The 15604-nt window shown below is 35.2% G+C and overlaps 1 protein-coding gene across 3 annotated transcripts in view; it reads right to left on the bottom strand.

The window, feature by feature from the left end:
- Positions 1-5301: 5301 nt before the first annotated feature.
- Positions 5302-15604, bottom strand: part of LOC136024786 (uncharacterized) — a 49883-nt gene continuing 39580 nt past the window's right edge. For all 3 annotated transcript variants that reach the window (XM_065700243.1, XM_065700244.1, XM_065700242.1), the window contains exons 5-6: positions 10488-10600; positions 5302-5457 (exon numbers count right to left, since the gene is read on the bottom strand). In XM_065700243.1, coding sequence (XP_065556315.1) covers positions 5420-5457; positions 10488-10600 — 151 coding nt within the window. In that variant the 3' untranslated portion in view covers positions 5302-5419. The remainder of the gene's footprint in view (positions 5458-10487; positions 10601-15604) is intronic.

The raw sequence follows: 15604 nt of genomic DNA, 5'->3' as shown, positions 1-15604 counted from the left end.
AATACTTGACTTGAAAATATATTGAGCATGAATGCTAGAGAATCATTGTTACTGGGCATTTTGGCACGTAGGTACATTAGATCCTATGGCAGCATTTACTTTGAATTTAGTGGTGGCAGGCCTGATAACGTGCGGCAGTGGTACGCTGGTAATTTTTTGGCAGCACACCACCAAGAATGATCAGTGGCACGTTGCCAAAATAAGAGGGTTTATTAAGTTTTAGTACGTTTCAGTTATCTTTCAAAAATTTCTAAAACTGAAGTTGTATTAGATCTTGTAAGAGCTTTATCTATCTTCTAAGCTATAGTTCTTTTTCAGCCTTATTGGCATGATCAAAACTAAGACAAAATAAAAGAGACATCAAGCTCAAATTTTCCAAAACAAATTTTCTGAATTCTGTCAGGCAGAATAATTGAGGGTAAGTTCTTATGCTTCCTGAGAATAGAAGTGATCCGAAAAGAGAGGAAATTAAAATTAATTTCCTTGCACCATATCTCCATAGTGGCCTATTTGGTCACACTACCTATATGGCTATTCCCTGAAGTCGTTTCTCAATCCCAATGCTGATGGGATCCATTTATATGTTGGCTTTGCCATTGTTTTCTTCAATGCCATCCTGATTAAAACCAACAATCACATTTTACCATATGGTTTGGAACCCCTCTTCTTTAAACTTTGAGACCTGTTATAGCTTTCCTCTGATTTGCCATTCCTTTATTCATTAGAGTAAAAAGTTCAAGGCACATAACTAAACAAAAATACAAACATTTCCTTTAAAATCTTTGACTAGCTTATAGTTTTGATGCACAACAATACGCATGTTTTCCCGCCACATTGAACGCTTAGCAGTAACTACCCGTCCTAAACCAATGAAATTGCTGCACCGACTGAGACGTTCTTACCAAAGCTGCACTCCATGGCAGCTGAGTTAAATATCTTTTCCAGAAGGTAAAGTCGGATTAATTGAATCAATCACAATGCTAAGATAAACATATAATTGGCGCCAAGTCATATCACTATTCTCATCATGTTCTACATCATTACTACCATGGCATCATCTTATCAAGCAGCCTTCTTTTCTTTGATGCACGATCACGAGGAGATTTAGAGTTGCTGATCTTTTTAGAAAACTTGATGGCCACATTCACACGGCTGATTGGATAGCTGATGCACTCACAGGACCAGAGATTAAACCCACCTCTTCAGCCTCTGTCCAGAGCAAACCAGAGAGACAAACATCCTCTTAAGCCTCTTCATGGACCCTTTCCTTCTCGTACAAAAGAAAAACTGAAACATTAGAATGATCGCCATAATATTAAGTGAAGATACCTGGAATGTTGATCAGATAAATTTGGTCCATGAAAAATGGAGTAGATGCTTTATGACAGTGTCCAGATGTTCAGCTTAGATACTCATCAATTTCACTGATTTTGCATATTTTAAAGCCCAAAAACGCAGCTGTCACCATGACATCATTCATTGGGAAGTGAAAGTAAAATTTATTTCTCATCTTCTCTTTCAAAAGCAAGATGCAGCTACTATCGTTTGGCTATTTCTCAAGATGAATATTTACGAGGCCCTGAAAAAGCAGAGCAACATTTAGAGTGAAAAAGAATTTTCCCTCAACAGCATCAATAATAGAAGGTAAATTTGATTATAGAGAACAAAGGTCACACATCAGTTCATCTTGCTCACCATCTTGAAGAGGTCATGTTTTCCAGTTCTGCACAAAACCCACTCCAAAGGGAAAGTGTTTAAAAAATAGTCTAGTTTGGTGTAACCAGGCAAAAACTATGGTCATACACTAGCTAATCCAGGATAGTGATTTAGGAAGTGCCCAAACAGGCTATTCAGCTTTAGCTACTTTAGAAAGCTGGGCAACGGATAATGCTTAATCGAGTCATTCCAGATTTATACATGCATCTACTATACTATACAGACTTAAGAAGATAGCTAAGAAGTAGACAGACTGTTGAATTCACTGTGTAAGGGTCTATCCAAATCAAAAATTGATTCTTCTTTTTGTTTTAATTAGGGAGTTACCAGTTTCCTATTGCTTGTTTCCTGCATTTAGGAAAAATGATAATAAAGGGGTAGATTAGCAACAACCTGAAAAAAAATGATTTATTACTGTACGTTGTTCAGTTAATGGAAATTCTAAGCAGCACATATACTGTCTAGTAGAAATAAAACATAAACAAATTATTTCTTACTGTTTAGAATGATTTTATTGACAGGGCCTCTGTGGCCTAAACTAAAAAGTTAGCTAAACTGAAACTTTACCAAACTAGTCAGCCTGATTATGAAGTTTATTGACCATTATTTAAATTCTGTGAACGTAATTTCAGAAAATCGCTACTTTTAAACATTGGTGAGTATTAAATGTGTTAAAAACTGAAAATCATAGCGAACGACAGGCAAACAAGTGAGAAATAATGGAATATCCGTAATAGATGATTAAATTAAGAAACATTTGATAGAAATCCAAGGTTTTTGTATGTACCCTTAAATGGCAGATTTTACATTTTCCCCACCTCTTAGTTCACCAAACGATCTCAAAATGATTTGGCACCAGAAATACGACGGTGGTCCACCACCGTCGATAATGATTGGGGAGCACCTAAACGCCACCGGTTGTGCGGCTTCGGGGGACAAAACTACCCGCCCACAAGGTTTTTTTCGCACACCGAACTTTGCTTGTCAATTACAGATAAGACAACTAACCATACAATCAGTTACTGAAGCTGGTTCTTAGACATATTCTGTGAGTGGGCTCGCAAAAATACAAGTTTTAATTTGGTACAAAGGAACACAATTCATCAAACTCTTCAATGGTGTGAAGCGGCTTCTTTCTTTCATATTTTTCCACTGCCTGACATTACCCTCGTTTTCTCACCTATCTTGTTTGGCTTTTTTTTCTTTTTCGCTTCTTACGTCATGTATAGCCAGTGTGGTCTTTTGTGTTTCTTTTGTAATGCAAAAATTTGTTCGATATAATTGAAATTTCATAAAGCATGACATGAATGGCTCCCTAGTTGGGGTACATATAAAATTACTTATTACTCGTCCTATATGGAATTGTCAGCTATTTTTCGGAAGAGGGTAGGCGCAACATGCCTTGTCCCAACATTTGCGCCTTTTTAACTTTGACTATCTTACTTGAGATTTTAGTACGAAGTTCTTTCGTAATGCAAATATTTGTCCGATATAATTAGAATTTCATAAAGCATAAGGTATATTATTTTCACTTTGGGCTTAAATATGTTTATCGGTTTTCTCAGCAGAAGTGTGTGTTTTCACTGAAAAAGATGGTTCACATGGATACATTTATTTTTTATTCTTAAATGGGTCGAGCCAAACAGCTCCCTCTCTAAAAATAGGATAATTGATGTTTGCTTTCAGCTTTAATTTAGCTCTTTACTTCCAGTTGAAACAATTGTCTTTTTTAAAACTTGATTTTTGTTCGGTCTTAGTTTCACATCCAAGGTTCCAGTGGATGTGAGGGGGCTTTAGCTCCTTCCCCTTCTATTTACGCTTAAATTCCATTTTTGTATAACAGTGAGTCAGCAATGACAATACCTGGGAAAAATAGCCGCTAAAATTACTTCTGGGGAGGGTGGGCTGAACCAGAACTTCAAAAAAACTTTGCGGCAGCCACTTTGCAGTCTCAGCCCAAATATGTTACCCAGAATAAAGAGAAGTTAAAGAGGACACACTTAACGACCCATCCCCCATGTCCCTTCATATTTATGTAAAGAATGTCTTGTTGAAAGCAGAAGCATTCGAGTCTGAAAATTAACTTTTTGGAGCCCCCCCCCACCCCCCGATAGATATGTTCAATTACGCCCCTTCCCCCTAACTTTGTCGCTCAACTACACACTACTGTTCCAAAATTATTAGCTCTAGGAAACCCAGCCTCCCAGAGAAACTGATATCTAAAAAAAACCTTCTTCCTGAAAACTCCTGGTCTGCTAACCACGATTGAAAACTCGTAATGCTAAGTTCTCTCTCGAAAAAATTGTATAAAAACATCAATATATGTATACATAATTTAAGAACAGCCCATTACGTAGTCCCACATAACTATGTTTTTAATAAAAACCAGAAATTCAGAAGAGTGAATTCTGGCTAACTCGAAGTTATTGTGCTAGGGTAATCAATTACTTTCAGGTAAAACCGCGTCACAGACAAACGGCAACTAAACTAAGGGAAAGAAAGAATCAAGGGAAACTGGAACTTCCTGGGAGGGTGTAAAGAGGCTTTAAATAAATAAGGATAGGGTAGAAGCGTGTGTAGCTGTGTTGGCCTCAGGCAACTTAGTGATGGGGTGAGGTGCTAGTAGTAGTAGTAGTAGTTAGAAGTTATTATACTAGGCTAATCAATTGCTTTTCGGGTACAACCGCGTTGCAGGCAAATTGGAACTACCTTGGGCCCCTTTTTAAGATTGGATTTTGACTGGAATTAAATCCTTCCCAAGATTGAAGAACAATCAGAATTTCCAAAGTATTGAAGGCTATACATAATAGCATACAAAATATAACTGAGAGCCTTAAAAAACCTCAAACAGAATAACCAATTAGCTGGCTCAACTCACTAAAGAGGTCAAACAGTGATACTACCATAGTTTACCCCTTGAAGAGCATACAAACATAAATGTACAGACAAATTTGACGGTCTTAGCCAGAGATACTACGTTTATCCATGTATGAGCACATGGAACTGACCTGTAGGGAGTGTGAAGAAAACGCAACAATTAAACGAAAATCGAGCTGATATGGAGATAATCACAGGAAATTTATTTCAGGGCCATTTTTTCCCTTTTTTTTAGGAAGGAACAGGTTTTCAAAATAACATTTCACATTATTTCTCTGAAGCCATTTTTTTTTTACAGTTGCCTCCATAATTTCGATTTTTCGGCATAATTTCCATAATTTTGACAATTCGAAATTTTCATAATTTCGATGAAAGCACAGAGTTAAATTTACCAAGTGGATTTTCCAACATAGAAGTTGAAAGGTTATGGTGCCCAGGCATTGTTCGAGGCTTTAATTTTTAGAACAAAGATACGGATGATATCCTTCTTGAATGAAAATTTTCTACCAAATTCGTCATTACTAAACTAATAAAATAAAAGTTTTGGAAAACTCATTTTAGAAAACGCCCATTTCAAAACTCCTAAAATAAGAGGAAAAGAAATAATGACAACCTCCAAGATATTGCTCTGATTTCTTATCCTACTTAATTGGGGTCGACTGTCTAAATTAAAATTCACTAAACAAATGGAGCCCTAATGCACATAAGGAGAACGAAAAACTTACTTATTTAACTCAATTTATATAAAAAAAAAGGTAGCAAATACTAGGATACAATAATCACCCTTCAAAAGACTCCAAATCTTCGTTTCCATGGCTTCATATTTTTATAACGCTGCGAGGCAGTGACTTATTGCACAAATTTCTGAAATAATAATTACCAATCAAAGGAAAGAATACTAACAAGGGGTATAGATAGATAGATACTTTATTTCGTGATTAAACCAAAATAAAGGCATTTCACAAAAAAAAACACTACAAAAAGAATATAAAAGAGAAAAAGAGTACACACTATCTAAAGCAAAACATAAGCACTAACTAAAAGTCATAACAAGGGGTATGAACAGCTGAAAATTCATTAATTTCTTCAATAAAATTTAATCATTATCTTTAGATAAGGCAAATAAACCTCGCTTAACTGATTAATATTACACGATTCTGCAGCAATGGTTTGGTTTTAAAATGTGTACATTCAGCTAGAGTAAGACTGTGAGCTCCTAACATTCTATACAAATTTGTAATTAATCTATGATTATAATTGAGTCTGAAAATTCGGTAAATATTTGACATTTTATTTTAGCTCTTGATCATACAGCTCGTGAAAACGATCTGAACGTAAAGGGTGATTAAGGCCAATAGTAACTAAAACTCTATGATAACAATTAGTGCATCAAAAGAATCGCCATTTTCCGTTGATTCCAAATACACAAGATTAATTAAGTTTAACCTTACCGATAATACCTCGGAGCTTGATAAAATTTGCCTGAGTTTCTAAAAAGGGGATAGACCCCCAAAAATCCAAGAAATCTTATTGACAATGACACCATTAGGTTCACCATATCAGAGAAAACTGCTAGATATGTTTTCTAGAATTTTTCTTTATTCCCAGAAAAAAAGGTCATAAATGCTTGTTCATTTGTCTTTTTTTCTTTCCCCAAGGGTGGTCGAAACAATGACCCTAGAGGATCGGGAGGGGGCCCATTCGAACGGTAATTCAAAGCTCTCGTGTCCTTTCTGAGAGACCAAAAACATAGTGTCCCAGGAAAGTGACATTTCCCGCCATTTTGTGGCACCAAACAACGATTTTGTCCCCCAAGAGGGCCAAGTTGCTATCGAACTGAACATTATGAGATAGCCAAACGATTTAAAAGTACCAGAAAATTATACATTGAGCTTTGAAGTAACAGAGGAAGTAGTTTTTCATGGTGACGAACTCGTTCCTGAAGAATCACATAGTCTATAGGCTACAAGGCAAAGGGTTATTATGGATGTTTATCTTAATGCTTGATTTAACCGAGTTGATTCACTTAATTTTTCATTAAACTACGGTTAGTGATGCATAATTACGCAACATATATTATGAGGAAGTGGCGATGGATCATTGTGTGAGGGAGAGGGATGGGGCAGATGCTTTAAAGAGCGCAGCTACTCTCTGCTTCAAACTGTCTGATCCTTCCCTTGCGACAATCTTCATCTTTTAGCATAAAATAGGGGAAGGGATGGGGCAGACGCTTGAAAGAGCGCAACTACTGCCTGCTCCAAACTGTCTGCTCCTTCCGTTGCGACAATCTTCATCTTTGTAGCATAAAATATTGCATTTGCTTGTTTACCAGGACAGAGGTAGAAACGGCGAGGCGGGCCATGATGAACCTCTCCAGGTAATTTCTTGGGGAAAGGGAAAAGTGCTACCAGAAGCTTTGTTTTCAGAGATTTTAAATGCCTGAAAGATTTTAAATTTCTGATATTTTAAATTTCTCTATTCCTATTTACACACAAAGTTTAATGCATCTAAAAATATGTGTACTCAGTGTTTAAGCATCATAGAACCCTATTGTAGAGGAAGTTGCCAGGACTTCATCCACATAGAAGATCAAACGTAAAGTAGAATTTCCATCCATACGATCAATGATACATCTTTCCGTCCATTCAAAATTCTAGAGTAAAAATACTATTTAGGACTTAATCAACAGAACTACGGTTCATTGAAATTCTTAACTAAATATCCGTATTTCGTCCAAAATTTTCATAAGAATCCAACATTTTAATTATTAAGCTGAAAAATCGGGGTGCTATCAATTTACAATTACCCCCGTTTAAAATTTCCCCTAGAAAATAACTCCCAGAAAATTTCTCCCCAAGAAATCAATTTCTCATGGAAAATCTTCCCCCAAATACATCCCCCCCCAAAAAAAACAACATGCAAACAATAGGTAATTGCAGAACTTTGAGCCGTATCCCCAGAGGCTGTGGGGGGCATTTAATCCCCAGGGGCATAGTTGTTGGACCTTTGAGAAATATTGAACCAAATGGCTACCACAACATAATGGTCGGATGACTATGGGGGGAAAAGTGGCACGGGAGGGGGGATAGCTGCCCTCCAATATTTTCGGTCACTTAAAAGGGGCACTAAAAACTTTTAATTTCCATTCGAATGAGCCCTCCTAGATCTCCTGGGACAATTAATTTGACAGAATCAACCCTGGAGAAACCGAAATGAAAAAATTAAATAAATAAAATCAAATAAATGGGCATCTATGATCTATCTTCTGGCAAAAATTCAAAATTCCCCACTTTGTCGATAGGAACTTGAAACCTCTACGGTAGGGTTCTCTGATATGCTAAACCTGACGGTGTAATTCATCAAGGTTGGTTGACTTTTTGGGGTTATTTCCCCCACCCTCTTTTCGAAAATGAACCGAACTTTCTTAGGCTCGAGGCTTTTGTTGGGATTAACATATATAAATTTTATACATATGGAATGATCATAAAAAGCCAATTATTTTGATGTAATAATTGTTATCAAAATTCCTTATAACCTTTAATCCCCGCCCGCCACAAAAAACTCTTCAAATAGTCTTATTCAAATCAAAATAAAAGCAGGTACATATGGAGGAAAAATCTTCTGCGAGTGACGAAGCAACAAGACATCATGATGCAGTGCACTTTATTTTTAACCTTTAATCCCCGCCCGCTGCAAGAAAACTCTTCAAATAGTCTTATTCAAATCAAATAAAAGCAGGTACATCTGGAGGAAAAATCTTCTGTGAGTGACCAAGCAACAAGACATCATGCTGCAGCATTATGTATGCTGAAGTAGAAAAGGAATGAACTGTCTCTAAGTAACAACACAGTCTCCTGTAAATCTTCTCTGAGAAACGAAGCAACAAGACATCATGCTGCAGCATAAGCTGCAGCTTATGCTGAAGTAGCAACACAGTCTTCAGTAAATCGTCTGTGAGAGACGAAGCAACAAGACATCATGCTGCGGCATAAGCTGCGGCTTTTACTGAAGTAGAAAAGAAATGAACTCTCTCTAAGTAACAGCACAGTCTCTTGTAAATCTTCTCTGAGAAGCGAAGCAACAAGACATTATGCTGCAACATAAGCTGCAGCTGAAGTAGGCTGAAGTAACAACACAGTCTTCAGTAAATCGTCTGTGAGAGACGAAGCAACAATACATCATGCTGCGGCAAAAGCTGCAGCTTATGCTGAAGTAGAAAAGAAATGAACTCTCTCTAAGTAACAACACAGTCGACACAAAACAAAATCGATGAGAAAAAGTGAAATGAGCTTAAAAACTCAGTATTCGATTACTATTTTCCAGCTGAATCAAGAGAAATATTAAAGTCTGTATGTTTTACGTGAGGAAAAAACCTAGTATCGAGAATTATAAAGCCAAAACAGATCTTACTCTATTTCAGCTCTTACTTCACTGGTTAATCGCCAATTGTGTTCTCATTTCAGTCAGAATTTTACTTCCTTTTTTGATTTTCTAAATCGCGTTTTCAAGTTTATTGTTTAACTTCGATGTTATTTGCCATCTCTCTAACTAATTCTTTAAATAAGAAAAGAAAAGATTATAATCTAACTAATCTAAAGAATAAGTCTAAAGAATAATCTAAAGAATTTAAGATTTTGCTAACTATTTTGCTCTGCTTCAAGACATATTATGCCATTTCCAGTTATTCTATTACGCTTCATATAATGCTTCCCATTAGGCAGCTGTCGAAAATTATAGATCCTGTGCTTGGGATTAATGTGTAAAATTTTTTTGGGGATTATAAAATTTATTGGGATTAATGTGTAAAATTTTTTCTGACCGTCACTGTTGTGCATTTAAATTTATGCTAATGAAACCAATGACCCAAAGTAGGCTAATGAAAATAGATTTTTTTTTCTAACTTTAAAATAGACTTTGTTTCAAGTATAGCATTTTTGAAGTTGTCATTAAACATAATTTAATTTTTAAATGGAATTCTTACACCTAATATAGTTGAGTTCCAAAAACCCATTGTATTGAATAAATTGGCGAGACCTATCCCTCGCTCCAAAAATTCTATCCTATCCCTCCAGAATTAGCAATTTGTCCCTCAAAAACAAAAAAAGGCAACCCTCTAGTTATAGTTTCTTGAAAGGTAAGCCGATCTATTTTTTATTAATATTTCCCCAGCGTTTTGTTGTTTTTTTTTTGGTTTCAAGGGATCATTTCCTGCGAATTTAGGAATTTATTTCTGGTAAATGTTTTGTCAGATAATTTAAATTTAAACAAGCTTGATAGCGAGTAGACGACGAACCAGTCAAAATTTCGCTTAATTCAGCAGTTTTTGCCCGATAATCCATAAGTTTAAGTGAGCTTAAATACCTTCTTCTGATTCTTTTCTTTTCTACTGATAATTCTTCTACTTTTTTATTCATTTTTCAACTGCCGCCTAATTTAAGGCCCAGAGACCAACAATCTAATGTGTCCTTCGGTAAAAGAATAGTTGATTAGTAGTATATTAGGCTCCAGGCTTTTAGCAGTCTGTCGCCATTAAATTTTATAAATAAAGGAAAATTTGTCATAAAAAATGCTATAAAAAATTATATTCCAAAAAAGTTACCACAAAAGAATGTAAATAATCGTGACAAAAACAAAGGTGAAAATTTGTCATAAAAATACAAAAGCTTTGAAGGAAAATTACATGTAGTTTATTTAATTATAAGTGGTGATTTATCAGTTCTGTTCAGATTTCCAGGGTTCCTTCAGTTTACAATTCACAGGGCATGGACCCATACTTCCCCTCAAACTAAAATGCCCGACGGCAAAAAAGAATCTGAGTAGTGACATATAGAGCCCTTAGTGGCCTGGCACCACAACAGATGTAAAAAAAACGAGATTCCAAAAAGGAGTCTTACTTCTTAAGAGGTGGTTATTCTTCATTTCTGTCCAGGTTTCTAGGATTCCTTCAATTTTCAAGTCATCACCATTCGCCGTTAAACTTAAGACAGACTCACGAAGAGCAATGTGGCTAAATAAGAAAAAAGAAGCCATTCTCGTCAACCGGTTACAATAAAGCTAGATGAACACAACAATAACTTAGAAAAGTGAACATCAAACTTTATATGTGCTATACAAGGCAGTATTTAGGAGGGGAGGGAGGCCTTGTCAGAAACATAAGCATTATATTTAAAAAAAATCAAATAAGGCAGCACTTTCCAAACTGGGAGGCGCGCCTCCTCAGGGAGGCATGGACTAGTCTATGGGGAGGTGCGAGTATTAGCCAGGAATGACAAAAAACCAAATGAAATTAAAACTACACTGTCACACGAAATATCTTAACCCTTTTGGATCAACAAAAAATTGGTAGAATCTGTAGTTTAGGTAATTTGGGCTTAACTAATAAATTTAAGAGGTAAAATAGTAATTTGCAATAGGTAGTAAAATAGGTAGTTTCCATATCTCAAGGTAGAATTAGCGAGATTTTATAGATTCTGGTGGATGCTCCTTTCAGGGTTGAACAAATAGACGATTGAAGATACAATCTTTGCGATTAATTAGTTTCTCAGATACGCACTTCAAAATTCGCCTCACAAGTAGAAGGAACTGAAACAGCTACAACCGCATATTTAATTGGATATCTTAGATATATTGAAAAGAATAACATAATCGAAGATTTTTGTTTTGCAAACTTATTCCTGGAAAAGCCACATCCCTTGAAACTTTTATGTAATTGACATTTTTTTCTAACGAGAAAGGCTTATTGTAGAATAATTACGTTTGACTTTGTACAGATGGTGCAAAATGTAAATGATGGTGCAATATGTAATTGACATTTTTTTTCTAATGAGAAAGGCTTATTGTAGAATAATTACGTTTGACTTTGTACAGATGGTGCAAAATGTAAATGATGGTGCAATATGTAATTGACATTTTTTTCTAACGAGAAAGGCTTATTGTAGAATCATTACGTTTGACTTTGTACAGATGGTGCAATTGTAGAGATGGAGATTTGTAGAGATGGTGCAAAACCAATGTCAGGACATAAAGCTGGCTAAAATGAAAGCACTTTTAGCACTAGTTAAAATAAAAACACCCGATGTTCTCACGATGTACTGCATGCTCCACATAACAGCTCTTTATCAAAACAACTTAATTGCTCTTACAAAATTGACGAAAATTACAAACTATATAAACATGAGGTCCTTCTAAGTATGAAATTTTATTAAGATCCGATCACTCCTTCGTAAGTTAAAAATACCTCATTTTTTCTAATTTTTCAGAATTAACCCTCCCCCCCCAACTCCCCAAAAGAAAGCGGATTCGTTCCAGTTATGTCAATCACGTATCTAAAACTTGTGCTTATTTTTCCCACCAGGTTTTATCCTGATCACTCCACTCTACGTGTATTCCAAGATTTTAGCCCCCCCAGCTCCCCCCTATGTCACCAGATCCGGTCAGGATTTAAAATAAGAGCTCTAAGACACGATATCAATCTAAATATCAAATTTCATTAAGATCCGATAACCATTCGTAAGTTAAAAATACGTCATTTTTTCAAATTTTTCCGAATCCCAGATGGGTTGAGTCGGGGAAACGATTATTTTTAATTTAATCTGGTTTGGTCCCTGATGCGCCTGCCAAATTTCATCGTCCTAGCTTATCTGGACGTCCCTAAACTAGCAAAACCAGGACAGACAGATCGACAGACCGACAGAATTTATGATCGTTATAGGTCACTTGGTAAATACCAAGTGCTATTAAAACAGTTCATTATAAGTTAGATTAAATAAAAAAAAGTTAACTGAAAGTAAGGAGCGACATTAAAACTTAAAACGAACAGAAATTACTCCGTATATGAAAAGGGCTGTTCCCTCCTCAGCGCCCCGCTCATTACGCTAAAGTTTGACTCTTTCTCTCAACTCTACTTTTTAAAACAGTACAAAATTTTAGCGTAAAGAGCGGGGCACTGAGGAGGGAACAGCCCCTTTCATATACGAAGTAATTTCTATTCGTTTTAAGTTTTAATGTCGCTCCTTACTTTTAGTTAAAAAAAACTTGTTTTTTATTTAATTTCTGAACGTTTTTGAATTAATGCATGTTTTGATTTTGGCTCTCCGAGCATGAATAATTAAAATGAAATTTGCATATTAATTTATTTTTTGACTAAATGGCTTTCTCATAGTTTTGATCGGACGATTTTGAGAAAAAAAAGGAGCGAGGGAAAGGGCCTAGTTACCCACCAATTTTTTGGTTACTTAAAAAGGCAACTAGAACTTTTAATTTTGTGAACGTTTTTATTAGTAAAAATATACGTAACTTACGAATTAAATGACGTAACAAACTTCTAAATTGGTATGTTTTTATTACGTATATGAGGGGGTTCACGCCCTCGTTAATACCTCGCTCTTTATACTAAAGCTTAAATTTTGTACCAATTCCTTAAGAATGACCCCTGAATTACAAAGGCCGTAGAATAAATAGTTGAAATTAATAAAATTACTTTAGCATAAAGAGCGAGGTATTAGGAGGAGGTAAACCCCTCATAAGCGTATTAATTACTGTTCGTTTTAAGTTTTAATGCTGCTCCTTATTTTCAGTTGAATAAATTTTTTCATATTTATTTTTTCATTGCTCTTTAAAAAAATGCTAAAAAAATCCTGCACCCCCTTCATGGAAATTCTCTTCCCCCATGTTAAATTCCTCCATAGAAAGTTCTCCCCATTTAAACCCCTCCCCTCAGCCCCCCTAGCCAAAAGAATCCCCCTGAAAGTATATGTACACTTCCCAATAACCATTACTATGTGTAAACACTGGTCAAAGTTTGTAACTTGCAGCCCCTCCCATGGGGACTATGGGGGAGTAAGTCGTTCCCAAAGACATATTTTTTACCTTTTTGACAATGCTGAATAAAATGGCTATCTCAGAATACTGATCCGGTGACTTTGGGAAAAAATGAGCGTGGGAGGGGGCCTAGGTGCCCTCCAAATTTTTTGGTCACTTAAAAAGGGCACTAGAACTTTTAAGTTCCGTTAGAATGAGCCCTCTTGAAACATTCTAGGACCACTGGGTCGGTACGATCACCCCCGGGGAAAAAAACAAAAAAACAAAAAAAAACAAATAAACACGCATCCATGTTCTGTCTTGTGGCAAAAAATACAAAATGCCACATTTTTGCAGATAGGAGCTTGAAACTTCAACTGCAGGGTTCTCTGATACGCTGAATCCGATGTTGTTATTTTCGTTCAGATGCTATGACTTTTAGGGGGTGTTTACCCCTATTTTCTAAAATAAGGCAAATTTTCTCAGGCTCTGAACTTTTGATGGGTAAGACTAAACGTGATGAAACTTATATATTTAAAACCAGCATTAAAATGCGATTATTTTGATGTAGCTATTGGTATCAAAATTCCGTTTTTTAGAGTTTCAGTTACTATTGAGCGGGGTCGCTCTTTACTACAGTTCGTTACCACGAACTGTGATTGTTTACAATACCGTGTGACGATATGTGTGAGCGACTTATACCACACTTTTGTACTATTGTAAAGTGTGTAGGCTTATTAAGAGCATACATGAACTCTAGTTGAAATACAAGTGGAAATTACAATTGTAATAAAAAAAAAGCAAAATTTGAAGTCAAGCAAATTTTTAGGGATTAAAATTTAAATATCAAACTGATCTGCTTGGAGGAAATTTCAGGACAATCGAGTGTTTTGAATTAAACGATGTAAGAACCGCAAATACATTTATTGGCTCAAAAAGCTAATGTGAAAGCATTATAATAAATCGAGCATTCGAGCATTCATTATAATAAATAATAATAATTTATTATTCATAATAAATTTTCAAAAAAATCGAGCTTCGGAATACGTATTGGGAAAAAACTGAGTTTGACATGTTTCCATATCTAGATTTATGCGTCTAAGATAACATACTAGCAAACAAAAATCCATCCGTTGAACACTTAAGATTGTTTACTAAATGATTTCTCGAATTACTTTGATGATTTTAATTTTACAGAATTTGTGTGAATACAGAATCCATTTACTGACGAAGAAAATGGTGAATTTGAATTAAAAGTAATTAGAAAGAAAACTTGATTGAATTATCTAGAGATATTTCTTTAAAAGAAAAATTTCAGAATTCATCTCTAATTCAATTTTGGCAATAATAATAATAATAATAATAATTTATTTTTAACCCACATCATAACAAGTTATGGCACTTGTGGAGTAACAAAAAGAAAAAAAAAATGAAATACACTACAAGTAAAATACACTACAAATAGAAAGAACATTATGCTACAATGAGATTAACCGAACAGACGGACCAAAGGATGATGAGGCGATAAACGATAAAAAGCTGATTCCGACAACCTTCCATACATGAGGGACAACTTTGCACTTATATCAGGGACATCAAACTTACGAATTATCTTCCTATTGCTATACCAAGGGGGGAGATAAAGTAAAAATTTACAATATCTGAAATAAAAAATCCGAATCTGATTAATATCTTTTTTCTTTAGAAGGGGATAAAGACCAGAAAGTATCGAGAGATGATATTTGTCAAATAAAGCTTCAAAAGTATTGCTGTCTTTCGCAAAATCTTGTTAATATACAGCAGAATTTTCTGTATTAGATGAAATGAAATTACATTAAATGAAATGAAATCAAAATATTGTATTCGTTTCGTTGCAAGAAAGGAACTTTGTGTTGCTATCTCTTGATTGACACCTTTGATTTGACAAACTTTGCTCTAATAGGCAAGCATATCATTCTCTTTCAAAGACAATAATATAAATTTGTTTTTCATTTTCTTTGTTTGTAAGAGTTTGTCTTAAATAACTTTCATAGAACTAAAAATTTTCATGTCTGTATTAATTTATAAAACGAAAGGGAGGCACCATACGATCAAATATTTTTAAGGGAGCCGTGGTAATATAATGTTTGAAATTCACTGAAATAAGGAGTCTAATAGTGCATTTTTTTTTTTTTTTATTAAAATGTTTCCTTCTGAAAAGCCTCTAATCTGG

This window comes from Artemia franciscana, chromosome 3 (genome assembly GCF_032884065.1).
Source record: "Artemia franciscana chromosome 3, ASM3288406v1, whole genome shotgun sequence".
In the NCBI taxonomy this organism is placed as follows: Eukaryota; Metazoa; Arthropoda; class Branchiopoda; order Anostraca; family Artemiidae; genus Artemia; species Artemia franciscana.
Note: the sequence above shows the minus strand (reverse complement) of the source record. Positions and strands in the feature narration are given on the sequence as shown.